General features: G+C 44.6%; 1 protein-coding gene across 5 annotated transcripts in view; it reads left to right on the forward strand.

The window, feature by feature from the left end:
- Positions 1-14636, forward strand: part of B3GLCT (beta 3-glucosyltransferase) — an 84626-nt gene that overhangs the window by 41638 nt on the left and 28352 nt on the right. For all 5 annotated transcript variants that reach the window (XR_012511641.1, XM_074378012.1, XM_074378011.1 and 2 more), the window contains exons 7-10: positions 2446-2582; positions 5476-5539; positions 9646-9765; positions 11455-11524. Coding sequence is in view for 4 of the 5 variants with exons in the window: in XM_074378012.1 (XP_074234113.1) it covers positions 2446-2582; positions 5476-5539; positions 9646-9765; positions 11455-11524 (391 nt within the window). In the remaining variant the exon portion in view is untranslated. The remainder of the gene's footprint in view (positions 1-2445; positions 2583-5475; positions 5540-9645; positions 9766-11454; positions 11525-14636) is intronic.

Raw genomic sequence — 14636 nt, forward strand, 5'->3', positions numbered from 1 at the left:
CCTTTTAACCTCTTCCATCTTCAGTCCCCTCATCTCAGAAATGGCTTCACTGTCTATCCAGTTGCTCATATAAAGAACCCTGGGGCTGGTGGTGGACTCCTCTCCCCTGAACCGCAGCTGAGTCTGCCTCCAGAATCCATCTGCTGTCCACTTCTCCTCTCCCTGTTGAATGCCTGCACCCTCCCGCTGACCGTGACTAGAGCATCCCCACTGGTCTCCTGCTCCCCACTCTTGCCATCCTGACAATCCCGTATCTCTGTCATTCAGACCACCTCGCCCACCTGCTCATAAGCTTGCGTGGTTCCCCACCCCGCCTAAGAGAGATTCACTAGGTGTAGCTCTCTGGGTCGGCAGCAACCTCCTACCACTGTAAAGATGCTCCCTTCTTTCATGTCTCCCGTTTTTGTTGAAAAGTTGTTCTATTTTTGCTCCTTTGAAAGAAATGTGTGCACCCCTCCCCGAAAACAACTTTTAATGTTTTCTCTCTCTTTGGGTTTTCAACCAACATATGTCTGTGGGTGCTTTTCTTTGTATTTGTCTTGACTAGAGTTTATAGAGCTTCTTGAATCTATGGCTTGATGCTTTCTGTCAGTTTTTAAAGAAGATTCTCAGCCTGTATTTCCTCAAATGTTGATTCAGTTCCATTGTCTCTCCCTGTCCTGGGTTTCCAGCATCGTATATTTTAGAACTTTCATTGTGTCCCATGTTGCGTTTAAGCTCTTTTCTGTATGTTCCTCTTTGTTTTCCCTTTTGTGCAGCAATATGGATATTTTTCACTGAACTTAACCTTCCAGGGTCACTAATTCTCACTTCTATTATGTCTAATATCCTCTTGAATTCCTAGTTCCAGTTACTGCATTAATTAGTTTTAGAATTTCCATTTGACTCCTGTTTATAGATACTAGTTTTTTGGGGTAAAAATCTTCATCTTTTCATCTATTGTCTTAAACATTAATTGTAGTTATTTTTTAACTGCAAAATTTGATGTATCTGTGAATCTCTCATTTTTCAGTTTTTGGTCTGGTCTTGTTTCTTGGCATGCCTGGTAATTTTCCATTAAATGTTAGATATTTTATGTGAAAAAGAGGTTATGGATCATATGCTGTTCTGCAGGAGGGTTTAATCTTCCTCTGGGTTGTAGACCTTGTTTGGGGAGGTCTGTTTACAGATGCCCTTACTCCTGGACGCCTTTCTCCTGGGCAGACCCTTCTGGCTCCCAGAACTGTCGCTGAAGTCTTTGCTCAGCTTTTTAACTGCTGTTTCCGTTTGATTCTTGGTTTTTGTGCAGCCTGGGAATTGACGGGAAATTGCAGGCAGAATGCTGGGCTCCCTTCTCTGGGATCCCGTTACATCTCTTCCTCCTTGGCAGCCTCCAGCTCCAGCCTCTGTCTCTGCAGTCCAGCCGGGTTGCAGGAGTCCCCACCTGCTTTCTGTTGTGTGCTGTTCTCTGCTCTGGGACCAGCAATCCCTTGGGGTGAAAGGAGGTGAATATGGGCCTCCTGGGGGGCTCCCCTGCTCTCTGGGAAATTAGCCTTCACATTCCCATTTGCCTTTGTCATTTTCTGATGCCCTCAATCTTTGCTTTAACAGCATCTCCAGCTGTTAGAGTTTGAGTCTGATCCAGACTCTGACATCTAAGCCCTGGTCTGGCTCCTGCGTCTCTTTCATACTGTTTCCCATACCCAGTCTGTTACAGCCACACCAGGCTTATTTCTTCCTCGAATGTATCAAACTTTTTCTCACCTCAGGGACCCTGTATTAACGGCCTCACCTGCTCCTCCCCAGATTTGTGCACAACAGGCTTCTTGACGTTGTTTAATCTCAGTTCAGCTGTTCCCTCCTGAGAGCCTTCCCTCCCACAGGGACCCCCAGTCACCCTGGTTCGTTTTTGTCATAGCACGCTGCGGTCACGTCAAATGTTACTTTACTTCCTTCCTTACTCTCTGTCTCCCCACTGTGTCAGCTCTGTTCCCACCTGGTGTGGGATAAATGTCAAATGTTAATTGATAACAAATAATAATAAATGTTAATTGCACGAATAAGTGAATGGATAAAATAGGCATTGATTCCGGGAGGAATTTTTCAAATTCTTCTTTACAAACATCAGTGGGACATAAAGGAACACGTTTTCCTTATATTAATAGTATTTTGATATGGAATATTCTATAAAATACCACTTTTATACATTTATAGTATAATGATGACTAACATTTTGTTTGCCCTGATGGTCTGATCTTAAGTTACTCTCTTCATAGACAAAGATTATGCTATATTCATTATCATATGAGTATTAATTATATTTTGGTTAAAATTCTTCAAAAAAAATACACAATCTATGCTTATTCTCTGTCACCCAGAATACTTAGCTGAGACTCATGATACTAATTTGTTTTTGGTCTTGCATGAAATGGCTTTTTAAACAATTCTGTTATCTTTATTTAACAGGAATGGTTTTTAGGAAAAGCCTTACACGATGAAGAGTCTACAATAATTCACCATTATGCCTTTTCTGAAAACCCCACAGTGTTTAAGTATCCAGACTTCGCTGCTGGCTGGGCCCTGAGTATGCCACTTGTAAACAAGTAAGGATTTATTAGACTTTCTTTTCATTTCATTTCATGTATGAATCAACTTTTATTTCCCTGAGTCTTGTAATTGATGGATCTCGGTGAGGTTGCTGAAAAGCAAGTGGTAGAGTGGGGGGCCTGCGGCCAGAGCCAGACGTGGGGGGCTCTTGCTTCTGCTCCGTCTCGTGCTGGGCCCCTTGGACTCACCACCCAGCTGCTCTGAACTTCCTCTGACTCACCTGCAAAGCAAGGCGAATGATGACCTTGAGCCTAAGGGCGCGCACGGAAGTGCTCTGGGAGCTCTGCACGTGGAGGCCTGAGCGCTGCTGGTGGTGGACCTAGAGAGCTCTGGGTGTGCCTGGCTGGCAGTGAGGGGACGAACAGCAGGAGGGCCGGGCCGAGGTGGGGGGCTCACTATGTGCAGGGGATACACGCGTATCTGAACTCGGGCTGGGCCGGAGGTGCCGCTGAGAGGCGCTGTGGATCACCGTACGGAGCTGTTTGTGTGAGCACAGTCGTGCTTTTCCAGGTGTGAAAAGCGAGGATAATTAGGTCATAATCCAGAAGCAATAGGGTTGTTGACTGGCTTTCTCTGAATCCAAATCATGCGAGTTGGTTGTACGCGTTTGTTCTTTAGGGAGTGGAAAGTTGATAACACATCTGCGAAGAGAGTGTTTCTATTACTACAGTAAGTGTCCTGTTTCTAGGGTTTGTAGTCCTGGAGAGTTTCTGGCTTGCTGTAGATGGTAGATATGTTGTCATTTGTCGTTAGCCAAACTTCTTGATGACTCCCTTGGTATTTGAAAGGATATACATCCTTCCTAATGTAGATCTGAAAAATGGCAACAGCAAAATCTGTTTTCTTGCCATCCTGGCTACCAGGAAACCGCTGTATGATACAGGGTCCATCAGCTAGAAGCACTGTGGGAAATTCTTTCTGGGAACTGGACTCATCTGGGGAAGGAGACAATGCATGGGTGGCCATGTGGCTCGAGAGATCATGACAGAAGAGGGGTCTTTTGGGGGCTGGCAGCTGAGACAGTGGCTCCCTGATGGTGAGTTTCTAAATCTGAGGGTGTAGAGGTGCTGAGGGCCTGGCAGGTGCTGCGGCTCCGGCTTAACACTTCTCTCGAAACCCCCTCGGGCTGGGCCTGTGACTCACTGCCAGGGCTCCTGCACTGGCCAGGAGAGCAGTCTTGTCCAGGGAGACTCCATGTTAGGGGTTAACTGGCATTTTGTAGAGTTGGTCCCACGGGCACATGATTGTCTCCTCAGTCGTGTTCACAAGGTTGCTGGAAACATCTATCAACTGGTCCAGCCTGCTCTCCTCCTGGTCACACGTAACCACACTTTCTGCTGAGGAATGGGAGGACCCGAGGGTCTTATGTCACTGCAGTAGGGCATGCAGGGAACTGTGGCTGAAGGAATTGGGGCCAAAAGACTAATCTTTTGCACCTTTCAGGAAATTCCTGGCACCTCCCCTAGAACTCTGACATGAGAGAGGAGGGAGGCACCAGCTAAGTTCTGTGTTCAGTGTCTTCTGCTCGCACAACGCTGAGTGGCTGCCAAGTAACTACAGAATGTCTGCGGTGCATTAATATCTGTGGTCTTTCCCCATCCCTCCTCTAGCAAAAGCAAAACAAAATGAAGATGTAGACTCCACCATACACCAAATTCAGAATTCTAGTTAGACCACATTTCCTTTTTCTCATGATGCAGACAAGTAATCAAATAAACAGATGATGTAACCCATCCAAGATCAACTATTTTGTTGCCACGATGTATTTTAAAATGGGTTTCTAATAGGAGATTCTAATGTATTCTTCAAGAGATTGGTGTAGAACTAAAGGAGGCATAGATTATATGTAGAACTAAAGGAGGCATAAAGCAGCCATTGGATCTTCTGATGGTTGGCTTTTCCGGTTCCAAATTTCGTAGGCTGACGTCATTTCCTTCTGCTATTAGGAATTATATCAGCATGCTTTTGGATGCAAGTAGCAGAAAATTACTCACCATGGATTAAGGGAATATTATTGCTGTTGTTGGAAGGGGAGATCAGCCGTGTTACTGAGGACCCTGGCTCTCTCTCTCTCTGCTGCTTGGCACACAGCATCATTTCATCCTAAATCTGGTTCGCTCTGTGGTTGGTTTCAGGGCAGTAAGGGCTGCGTGTTTCTTACTTATGTCCAGCAGTAGAGCGCCTCTAATCATGGAATGTAAGCACTTATCCTCAGTGTCTAACTGGATTCTCCTGTCCAGTTTAAAGTTGATGGGGACAACTTCAGGCCCGTATGTACCAACCACTGGACCATTAAGAGTAGAATTTCAGTGCACTGGCTGGGATCAAATTCATTCTGATCATGGAGCCCCTTTATTGGGCTGAATAATTAATCAAATCAATATTCTCTCCAGAAGGAAGGGGAAGCTCTGTTTTGTGTAGATGAGCAACAGCGCCCTCTGCAGGAGTGTTCATTCCCTTTGTCCCCTTTCCTTGACTTCATGGAGGTTATTAAAAGGAGGAGACTGAAAAGGAGCCACTTTTGTTACTCTGTCATGCGAACTTTTTTCTTTTCTGCCCTTTTCTTTCTCTGTCATTATTTTGTCAAGGATTATTAGGAGTCAACAAAGTTCATGGCTTTTTGAAAAGACATTTATTATATTGTGTTGTTTTATGTTATTTTCCAGATGCTGAAATAACGATGCTACATTTGCAACAAACCTTGCCTTCATTTACTGGTCCACAGATAATTGTGTTTTCACAGCCCTTTGCTTCAGGGAAATGAAACCGTTTTATCTTAAAATGTATATTTTTATCTGTTTTCAAACATTAAATAGTCTCGAGAATGTGTTATTCTTGTCTGACACCTCTTTTGGTTTTTAAAAAACTCTAATTGCCTCTATTTTCTAGGCTTACCAAGAGGTTAAAGAGTGAATCCCTGAAATCCGACTTTACGATAGATTTAAAACACGAGGTAGGTCGTGGTTGGTTTGGTGAAAAGTCTTTGTAATTAAGAGTGTGTTGACATAAAAGGTGTTTTGTGTTCCCTTAAATGTGCCCCCTTCCCCCCCCACACCTTCTCCCAGCAGGAGACCTGCAGCACCCTGAGAGGGGCCCTTCTCTTGCAAGCTCCTCTAGGTCCCGAAGGTGGACAGGAAGGTGGGAAAGATTCTTCATCCTTTGTTTTTAAGCTCAGCGGGAGGTCCAGAGGTGGATTTTTGAAAACATGCACAAATATTACTCAGATACCTCTGATTGTATTTGGCGCTTTGATTGCACATGAGCCTTCGTCACATCTCTGTGCTTGGTCCTCTGGAGCAGAATTGAGGCAGGTGGCCCCAAGCAGGCAGCTGTGGCCTGCTCGCCTGGACCCTCGGCACCTAGTGGACATCTGTGACCAAGTACCTGGAGGCAGGTGGCAGGTGTCCCATATTAATTCACGAATCTCTCCTGAATCAGCCTTAACAAGGTCTCTGTGCATTTCATTCACGGCACCTCTGACTGCCTGAAACAGCTATCCCTCTGTATCTTAGGACGTGGGGTCAGTCTCGACAGGTCCTGAGCCCAGCAGTGCTGGCAGCCTGCCAGGAGTGAAAAACATACTCCCAAGGTTTTCATTTTGGGGGGTGTTTTTAAATGATGAATAAGCTTATTTGAGGAGAAATGTACATGTTAAAAAATCATTCATTTCCATAAAAGGGAAAGAATGATTAGTTGAAAGCCAGGGTCCATCTAGATATTTCTACTGAAAAGTCAGCTTGGATGTAGAGACCCAGGTTTGGGAAACTATTAAACACTGAGTAACATGCAGAAAAATGAAGGTATAAGGATCAGCCAGAATATCTGTGCTGAGGAGCTGGAACTTGACCAGGTGTTTGGAAGCCACCTGCACACATCTCCCCAGTGGCTCCCTCACCGGAGTAAACAACTTTCTCAAATTTTCTGTTTCCCTTTTCTTCATATTGTACAAGCTTTGAATGAATCTCTGCATAACATATTGTGCAGTGATTGCATCCTCCTGGATTCTGTGTAAGCAGAATCGTACCATGAACATTGTTCTAGTTGGAAACTCATCCGTGTTGAGGGTGGGGCTTTCAAGAGCTTACGGTCATTTTCAGGACGGTCTCTCATGTGACTGTGCCACAGCTTTGTCGTCCGTTCTCCGGCCCTGGGTTTCTGGGCTGCGACTGGCTTTTTGCTGTCACAGTCACTACTTCTAGGAGGATTTTTGTCGTGTATTATGACGATCGTCTGTAAGAGCTTCTCTAGGGCAGAAGCTTTTACACTGTTCTTTTGACTGTGACCCACTTTAAAAGACATTTTTTCATGGTGACTTAGTGTACTTGTGTGTTGTTATTGTGCCTTACTGATTTCTAGCTCCATGTCGGTGGCCTGTATGAGTCATCTGACATATTTTTTAGGTGTAGTTCGTGTTCACTTTTCATAAACGGAGAGAAGGATGTACATGCTCTAATCTGGGGGTCTAATGTTCTCCTTGTATCTGTTAGGTTAACGAAGAAATAGATTTTCGCATATTTTATTTCCTCCTGCCCTCCTCCCTCCCTTCATTCCCTTCCTTCCACTGTTGTTTTGCTTGATCTCTCATTTACCAAGGGAGGAATGTGAAAATCTCCCAGAATAGTGGGACCGTGTCTTCTTGGGGACCTGCCATCTCTCGCTATTTATACTCTGAGGCTATGTTAATTAGATGCATGCAAGTTGAGAATTGTTACATCTTCTTGGTAAATTTATCTTTTATCTCTAGTGATGCTCTTTGCCTTACAGTTAATTTTGTCGATGGGAACACTTCTGTACTAGCTTTCTTCCGGCGTTGCCCCATAACTGTTTTCGCCGCTTCTTTCTGTCCTTTGTGTCCTCATCTTCTGATGTGTCTCTCTGAAAGAGGACATGTGTTTTTTTCCTCCTGGTTTGACAGTCTTCATCTTCAAACCATGCAGGAAATTGATGTGTACATGTTTCATGGTGACTAACACTTTATTTTATCCTTTGTCCCTGTTTTTTTTTCCTTTTAAAAATTTCCTTGCTTTTAGATTTTTTTTTCGTTCCATTTTTTTCCCCTCCTCTGCTATTTGGAAGTTTAGCCTCAATGTGTGTTCCCTAATGGTTATTTTAACATGCATTCTTAACCTAACAATCCTGAAAATTCAAGGCCAGAGACTAATTTAACTCTGATTGTCCCCTCTCCCAGCTTATATGCTCTTATTGTCCAGGATTTGTGTGCTTTTTTTGAACCGTGCAACTCAGATGCTGTCCTGTTTACGCAGGGAGCACCTGTGTTCACCTCGCCCTCTGTTACCAGTGGCTGTGGTCCCTCCTCCCTCTTCCTTCTCCCACCTGCCAACGGGATCATGTTTATTCTTCCTGAATTACATCCTTCAGAATGCCCTTGTTAGTGAGGTGGCAAATTCTCAGTTTTTTTCTTTAAAAAATAAATTATTTCAGCTTTGTTCCTGAGACATAGCTGCCTTGCGTACACACTTCTAGGTTGTCAGGCGCGGTCTGTTGTCACAGTGTTGTCACCCTGCTGTGTGCTGGCTGCTGTCACTGCTGTGGTGCTGGGAGGCCGGCCCTCACTCCCCGTGGTCCCATGTGGGTAACCTGGCCTTTGTCTTTGGCGGCTTTTGAGACTGTCTCCTTGTCTTCGGTCTCCGCAGTGCCTCTACGGCGTGTGTGCCCTAATCCTACTTGGCATTCAGTGAGCCTTTCTAGAACAGCAATTTTACAAGATGCTCAGCCATTCCACTATTTTCTCATCCCTCTGTCCCCTCCTCCTGGGACTCTAGACTCTGCAAGGGCTGACCTTCTCCACATTTCCCATCTCCGCATCTTGCTGTGCTCTGTTCCACATAACTGGGCTCCAGCTTTTAGCGCCCTCATTTTTAGTCAGCTGTGTCTAATATGCCATTTATCCTCACCATTAAAATGTCTTTTTTAAGCCTTATATTTTTCACTCCCAGGCGTTCTAGTCACTTCTTTTTCAGATTTTGCTCTCTTGCTTAATTATATAGAACTTTGGCTCATGTTTTAAAGTTTTTCTTTTCTTTATAAAAATATTTTAGCAGTAATGCTGCCCCCGAAGCCTCTGGGGTGGGATGAGGCCGTGTCTGCTGGCTCGTCCTCACCATTGCATCCTTTGTGCTGCTTTTGGTGACTTTTCTGGGAACTCTTGCTCCCTTGGAACTCCATCCAGGGCAGCCCCCTGAGTCCTGGATAAGGTCCTGGGGTCCTCAGGAAGGGTCAGCATTAGCTTTTGCCTGCTGCCGGGGGCTCTTGCTGACTTAGGACCACTTTAAATTACTCTGAGCTGTTTGGGGGCCACACAGGTGACAAATTAGGGAGGCCTGGTAACAAAATCTCAGAGGACATCTGGAGAGGATTTTTCTCTCCATCTAGTGCCCAGTCCCAGCTTCATATGCGGGTTTTGCTGACAGACACGCCCCCCCCCCCCCCCCCCGTGGGTGGGTCGCGGGCTTTGTTCTCTTAACTGGCGGATCAGAACCTCCGCCTTCCCTGAGCTCAGCGGGATCCCCACCCGGGAAACTACCCTCGGAGCCCTTTCCCGCAGGTTCTCACTTGTCCATTTTTGTCCTCACAAGTTCCACACTTTTGTGCCAATTTAATAATGCATTTAAAATGATTTTAAAGATATTTTATCCAACATTTTTAGGTATTTTTAGCTGGTTATTCAGGGTCTGTACTTGCCAGCCTGTGGGAAACCAGAGTTGTGATAGTATTTCCTTTTATCCTTCTCTCTGATGCTTTAGAATCCCTAGAACAGCTTCCCTGAAGTTGCTATGGCCACTTTGCAATCTTCTGCAGGTCAGAATATTGATTCCTAATTGCTTATGGTTAATAAAAGATTAGATTGCTCTACATGGAATTACTAGTTTTGTAAGTTAAAAAAAATCAAAAATACTTGTTGAATGTTGATAAATTGATGTGGTTCAACCTAACATCCTCTAGAGAAGGATGACCTGCTTTTCTTTGAGATGCTTCCTGCCTCCATCTGCCTGTGGTGCTGGCGGAGCTTTGTCATGACGCCCGTCTCCTGTGTGACAGATCGCCCTCTACATCTGGGACAGAGGCGGCGGACACCCCCTCACTCCGGTGCCCGAGCTTTGTACCGACGGTGTGGACGCGTCCTGTGCTACCGCGTTCCGTTCTTTCCTGCCGCTCTGTGTAAGTAACACAAGGGCCTCTTCCTTGCCGTCAGAGGGGAACGCACCTGCTGTGCACAAGGCCGGCCTAGCACTTTACATGCTAAACAGTAAAATCAACACTTGCCGTGTGCCTGGTGAGAACTCTGTGCATCACGTTTCCAGTGATGACAACCCCAGGAGGTGAGCCCTTTGTTCCCCATTTGACAGGACAGGAGGGAGGCGTGGAGAAGCTAAGCACTTGCTCGGGGTGACACAGGGACTTCGCAGGGAAGTGAGTGAGCTTGTGACCTGCCGTCTCACCCCAGGGCCGGTGTGCAGCGCTCGCTCCATGGAGACTGTGTGCCCGGGGTCTGTTCTTCTGTTGACAACAGAGCATGGAGCTTGGGATTTCAATTCTGTTCCCTAGGAAGGTGATGAGACATTTCCCATCAAGCCACAGCCTTCTCCTCAAGGCCGCCCCCTTTACCCTCTCAGCCAGTGACCCCACTTTGATGTCACCTGAGACTGTCCAGAACTTTCAGAATGAACTTCCTTGTTCTGGTGGACCCTTGGTCCAGTCCCCAGGAGGAGCCTGAAGACCCCGGCACTCAACTGGGTGGTTAACAGTTCTTCTTCATCAGGAAAAATGGATTCAGCACCTCAAACGTTGTCTGTTATTTTCAAGTCAGTGACACAGAAGTCTGCATGTTGCACTGTCAAAGAGGAATGTACGTACACGTACACATACACATACACAACTCACACACTCACTCACATACACTCTCACACTCTGCAACAGTAGGGGAGAATCTGTAATGCTGGCACAGTGCCTGAGGGGGGAGTGTCTTTCTGGACATTACGCTTGCTTGTTCTTTAGTTCTTTTGGAAAGTCTGGAGGGTCTGACCTGGTGTCTTGAGTGACATGACCAAACTACGGTTACATGTCACTATAAACCAGCCCCAAATGATGCAGGAATCATGACTGAATATTGATTGTTCCAAGCCTAAGACAGGTGATGAAGGGGTCAGAACACCTGCCCCCCCCCCCCAACCGTGAAGCACCGTGGTCAGGGTGCGGGCTGCCCACAGACTCTTCGTGTGCCCCTTTGCCTGAGTAACCAACCTGGGCTGCAGCCAGCTCAGGCCTCCAGGCTCCCGCAGGTGTTTGTAGTCCTGCCTTTGGCAGAGGACGGAGCATCACTATTGCCTAGACTTGGGTTGGCAATAAAGGGCCATAAAAATACGTCAAACATCACAGTGAGGCCAGGCTTGCAGAAGGGTGTCACCTCTTACTTTGCGCTGAAACGTCTGCCTACTTCTCCCTTCCTTTGTCAAAATCTTCCCCAGCTGGAGAAAGGAAAGGGAACGGAACCAGCATTTACTGAGTACCTCTGACGTGCGTAATAACTCAGAGTGCTAAAAGCAGCTTGACTGTTGGCTGCCATTCCAGTGTGCTAAATGAGCAGACTGAAGTTCAGAGAGCTGGGGACTCTGGTTCCGGTGACACTGCCTTTGTGGCAGAGCTGGGACTCTGGTGTAGGCCGGGCTGACTGCAAAGGTTTTACTGTCAGCGGAGCTACAGTTCCTTTTTTTCCTTAAAACTTAATCCTGGAAACAAGTCTGATATCCCTGACGTTGGTGAATTTGAACTTGGGAGCATGAGAGAGCATGTGGGTGTGAAGTTAAGATACACTGACTCATACATGCATATATTTTTATTTTCTTTTAGGGAAATCCAGTGAAGAAGGAGGAGATTTTTGTTGCAGTAAAAACATGCAAGAAATTTCATGGTGACAGAAGTATGTTTTGGGTTATTCATTTTTATTGAACTTTAATAAAAGTCCAAATTGCCTTTAAAAAAAAAAAACTAGAAATCGGTTATAAACTCAAGAAAGAGATAATGACAGATACATTACTGAAGTGCAAGCACTTACTTAGTCAGTATTCTTCATTGTACCCCTTCAGTCTCCAAGATCAGTCACACAAATAATTCTGTATTGCAGTGTGAGTGGTCACAGCCTTTCTAAGGACCGATTAGAGCAGTATTTTAAATTGGAACTGGAAAAGCTCAGCTGTGGCAACTGAGGAGACAGTAAGTGGATAACAGTCCATTTTACAAAACAGCGTCCTGTGATGTCCATGCAGTCTCTGAGCTGTGGGAAAAATACCAGAGGGAATTTCGGAGTAACAGCATGCCAAAAAGAGTGTTTTCCTGAAGGCTGTTCCTTCTTTTTATATTTATTCAAATGCACATATTAGAACTTCAAGGATATGTACTTGCTCATGCATAGATATACTGGAGAAAAGGAAAAAGGTGCCTTACAAGCAGTGGTTCCTCCTTAAGGAAATCTTGCATGCAGATGAGTGTTGTTTTTATTCAAATTTTTGGTGTCATTACAGAATTCTACTATGTTATGGTGATAATATTAACAAAAAAGCCTATCCTAAATATAAATACATAATTTATCTCTTTTTTTTTCACCGTATTTCAAGCAGCACTGACCTGAAATTGAGAATTAGACAGCCTTTTGCATTTTCTAATTTTAGCACATATTTTAATTTTTGTCCATGAAAAGACTCTCAGTTTTCACCAAGAGTGTGATATTTATATAGGAGAGATTCCTAAACCAGCTATCATTTTTGTGGGATTGGAGCTATGGGAGTTCATTTATATAATTTATGTGATAACATGATATTTACAAATTATATTTTAAATGGGAACATATTTTCCAAATAAAAGAATATTATAATTTGGGATCAAAGCACTGCCTAAGACACTGACATCAATTCAAATCTGGTTATAATCAACAATATCTTACAAGTACATTTGTTGACGAACTCGGGTTTGGCTGCTTGCTGCTCAAAAGCTAATGAATTCGAGAGGCAAGTGTCAGTGGGAAGGAAAGATGCTTTGGTCAGAAAAGCTGGCAATCTGGGGAGAAGGTGGACTCCTGTGGACCATCTCTGAAGAGTCTGCTCGGCCATGGCAATTTTTAAAAGGAACATGGGAGGGAAGAATCTCAGTGGATCACCAAGGCAGGAGGTTGGGGTCTGCATCCTTCTCCACTGCCCGCAGACTGCCGGACTCTTCAGTTGTTATCTTGCCCATGTGATCTGCCTGCAGGATTGCTCAGGGGCTGGTGGGGCTAGAGAGCTAATCGTTCTTTAACTGCTTACTTTTTCATTCTTATTTCTTTTTATCTAGGAAAATCAGCAGGTTAGGGCATAGCATGCATTCAGGAGAGCATAAGTCAGGGGTTAGTTTCAGTTGCTTAGTGATCTCATTCCTATACTTAGGTTAAGGTTAGAGCAGGACAGAAATGGGCAAACAGGAAAGGGTCAAAAGAGCTGCTTTCACATTTATTACAAAGCTTCACGGTTACCTGAAATAGACACAATAAGTTCTAAGTCCTGTTAAATCAGCCTAAAGAAATAACACGCATTCATTATATAAGGAGTCCTAAAATACTATTAAAATGAATATAGCACTTAAAATGTTCATTTATCATGAGTTTAACCTGGATTTAATATCTCTTTTTTTCATAATCTGGAAGTGCTCTGTGGGATGATTTCTGGTATCTTTCACAAAAAAGTATCAAGGGAAATGAACTAGGCTGCTTTTTTTTAAAACACAGCAAGCAGAAGTGCTCAAATGATTCACCTGATCTTGAAGCTGCACCTGGAACGTGATGTTGATGTTAAGAATGAGACAGTAAAGCAGTAAAACTGGGGACCTTCCCTGTTGTAGTTTTCATATTCCACAGAAATGAAAAAAGTTTGCTAATTTTAATTGAGTCATTTTGAATAATCTAGCTTACTGCTTTCTTATTTTGCGTAAGGTTGAGATGATCCTTTCAGATACCTATTAAATGCTTTTATATTTGAATTCTGAGTCAAAGGTCTTTAAAAATGACAAAATCTTATAGGCCTTTTAGGAGAATTCAAACCAGACCTCCCAGAGCCAGACTCATTGACTTGCTGCTGTTAATTTGGACCTGCAGTCACTGAAGCCTGAGACCTACAGGGTGTCTTAAGGATTTCACAGCTGACTTTCTGTGGCAGGCCATCTTTAAACTTGGACCTGTTTGAAAAGATGCTCTAAGACAGCAGGGTTTTAGAGTCTTTGATGTCCATTTTTCTGGGTGGAAGTGAAACCTGCCAGGCTAGTGGGCTCTGTCCCTCCTTTTGGAAGTTTAGTCCAGCCACCCATTGGCCCAAAGAATTATCCAGTAATCATATTAATTTCAGTGGCAACAGCTTCTAGCCGCTCATCTTTTTTTCCATTTTCTGGTGTGTTTTTCACATATATTATATCATCTGGTTTCATGTTGGCAGTTCCTTGTGACGTGGTAACTAACTATTATTACTCACTCGATGTTGTAGGCAAAGCTGACCATGGACAACACGCTGGCCCAGCTTCTCATAGGCTGAGTAGGGGAGCTGGGGCTCCAGTTTTGGGGCTCCAAATCCCCAGTTCTTTCCACCACAGCGGAGCCATACTGTAAACTCTTTGGATGCATTACAAACCTAATGATAGTCATGTTGAAGCTCTGCTACGTTCAAGGTCAGTTGTGACTTGGTCAGAAGCCATGGCAGAGGCTTTTTATTTTCAGTAGTGGTGAAGGTAGCCAGGAACTGAAGTCCACGGATGATCTGAAGTATATATTGAGCTGGGAATCCAGATTGCCACCCTATCCAGGCGTATTACTGCTGCAGTCAAGCCAAATACACGGACTGGGTGTTTTCTGTTTCTTTCCATGTGCACTCTGGTAGAAACACTTGAAGTTACAAAAGCCAGATGACAATGAGGGAAAAAATAAACACAGACAAGACTGTTTATCTCTGAGAAACTGGGAGTCGGCTACACGGCAGTGACTTACCCGGAGGCAGGCTCTCCCGCGTGTGCGCTGC

Source organism: Camelus bactrianus, chromosome 14 (genome assembly GCF_048773025.1).
Source record: "Camelus bactrianus isolate YW-2024 breed Bactrian camel chromosome 14, ASM4877302v1, whole genome shotgun sequence".
Taxonomy (NCBI): domain Eukaryota; kingdom Metazoa; phylum Chordata; class Mammalia; order Artiodactyla; family Camelidae; genus Camelus; species Camelus bactrianus.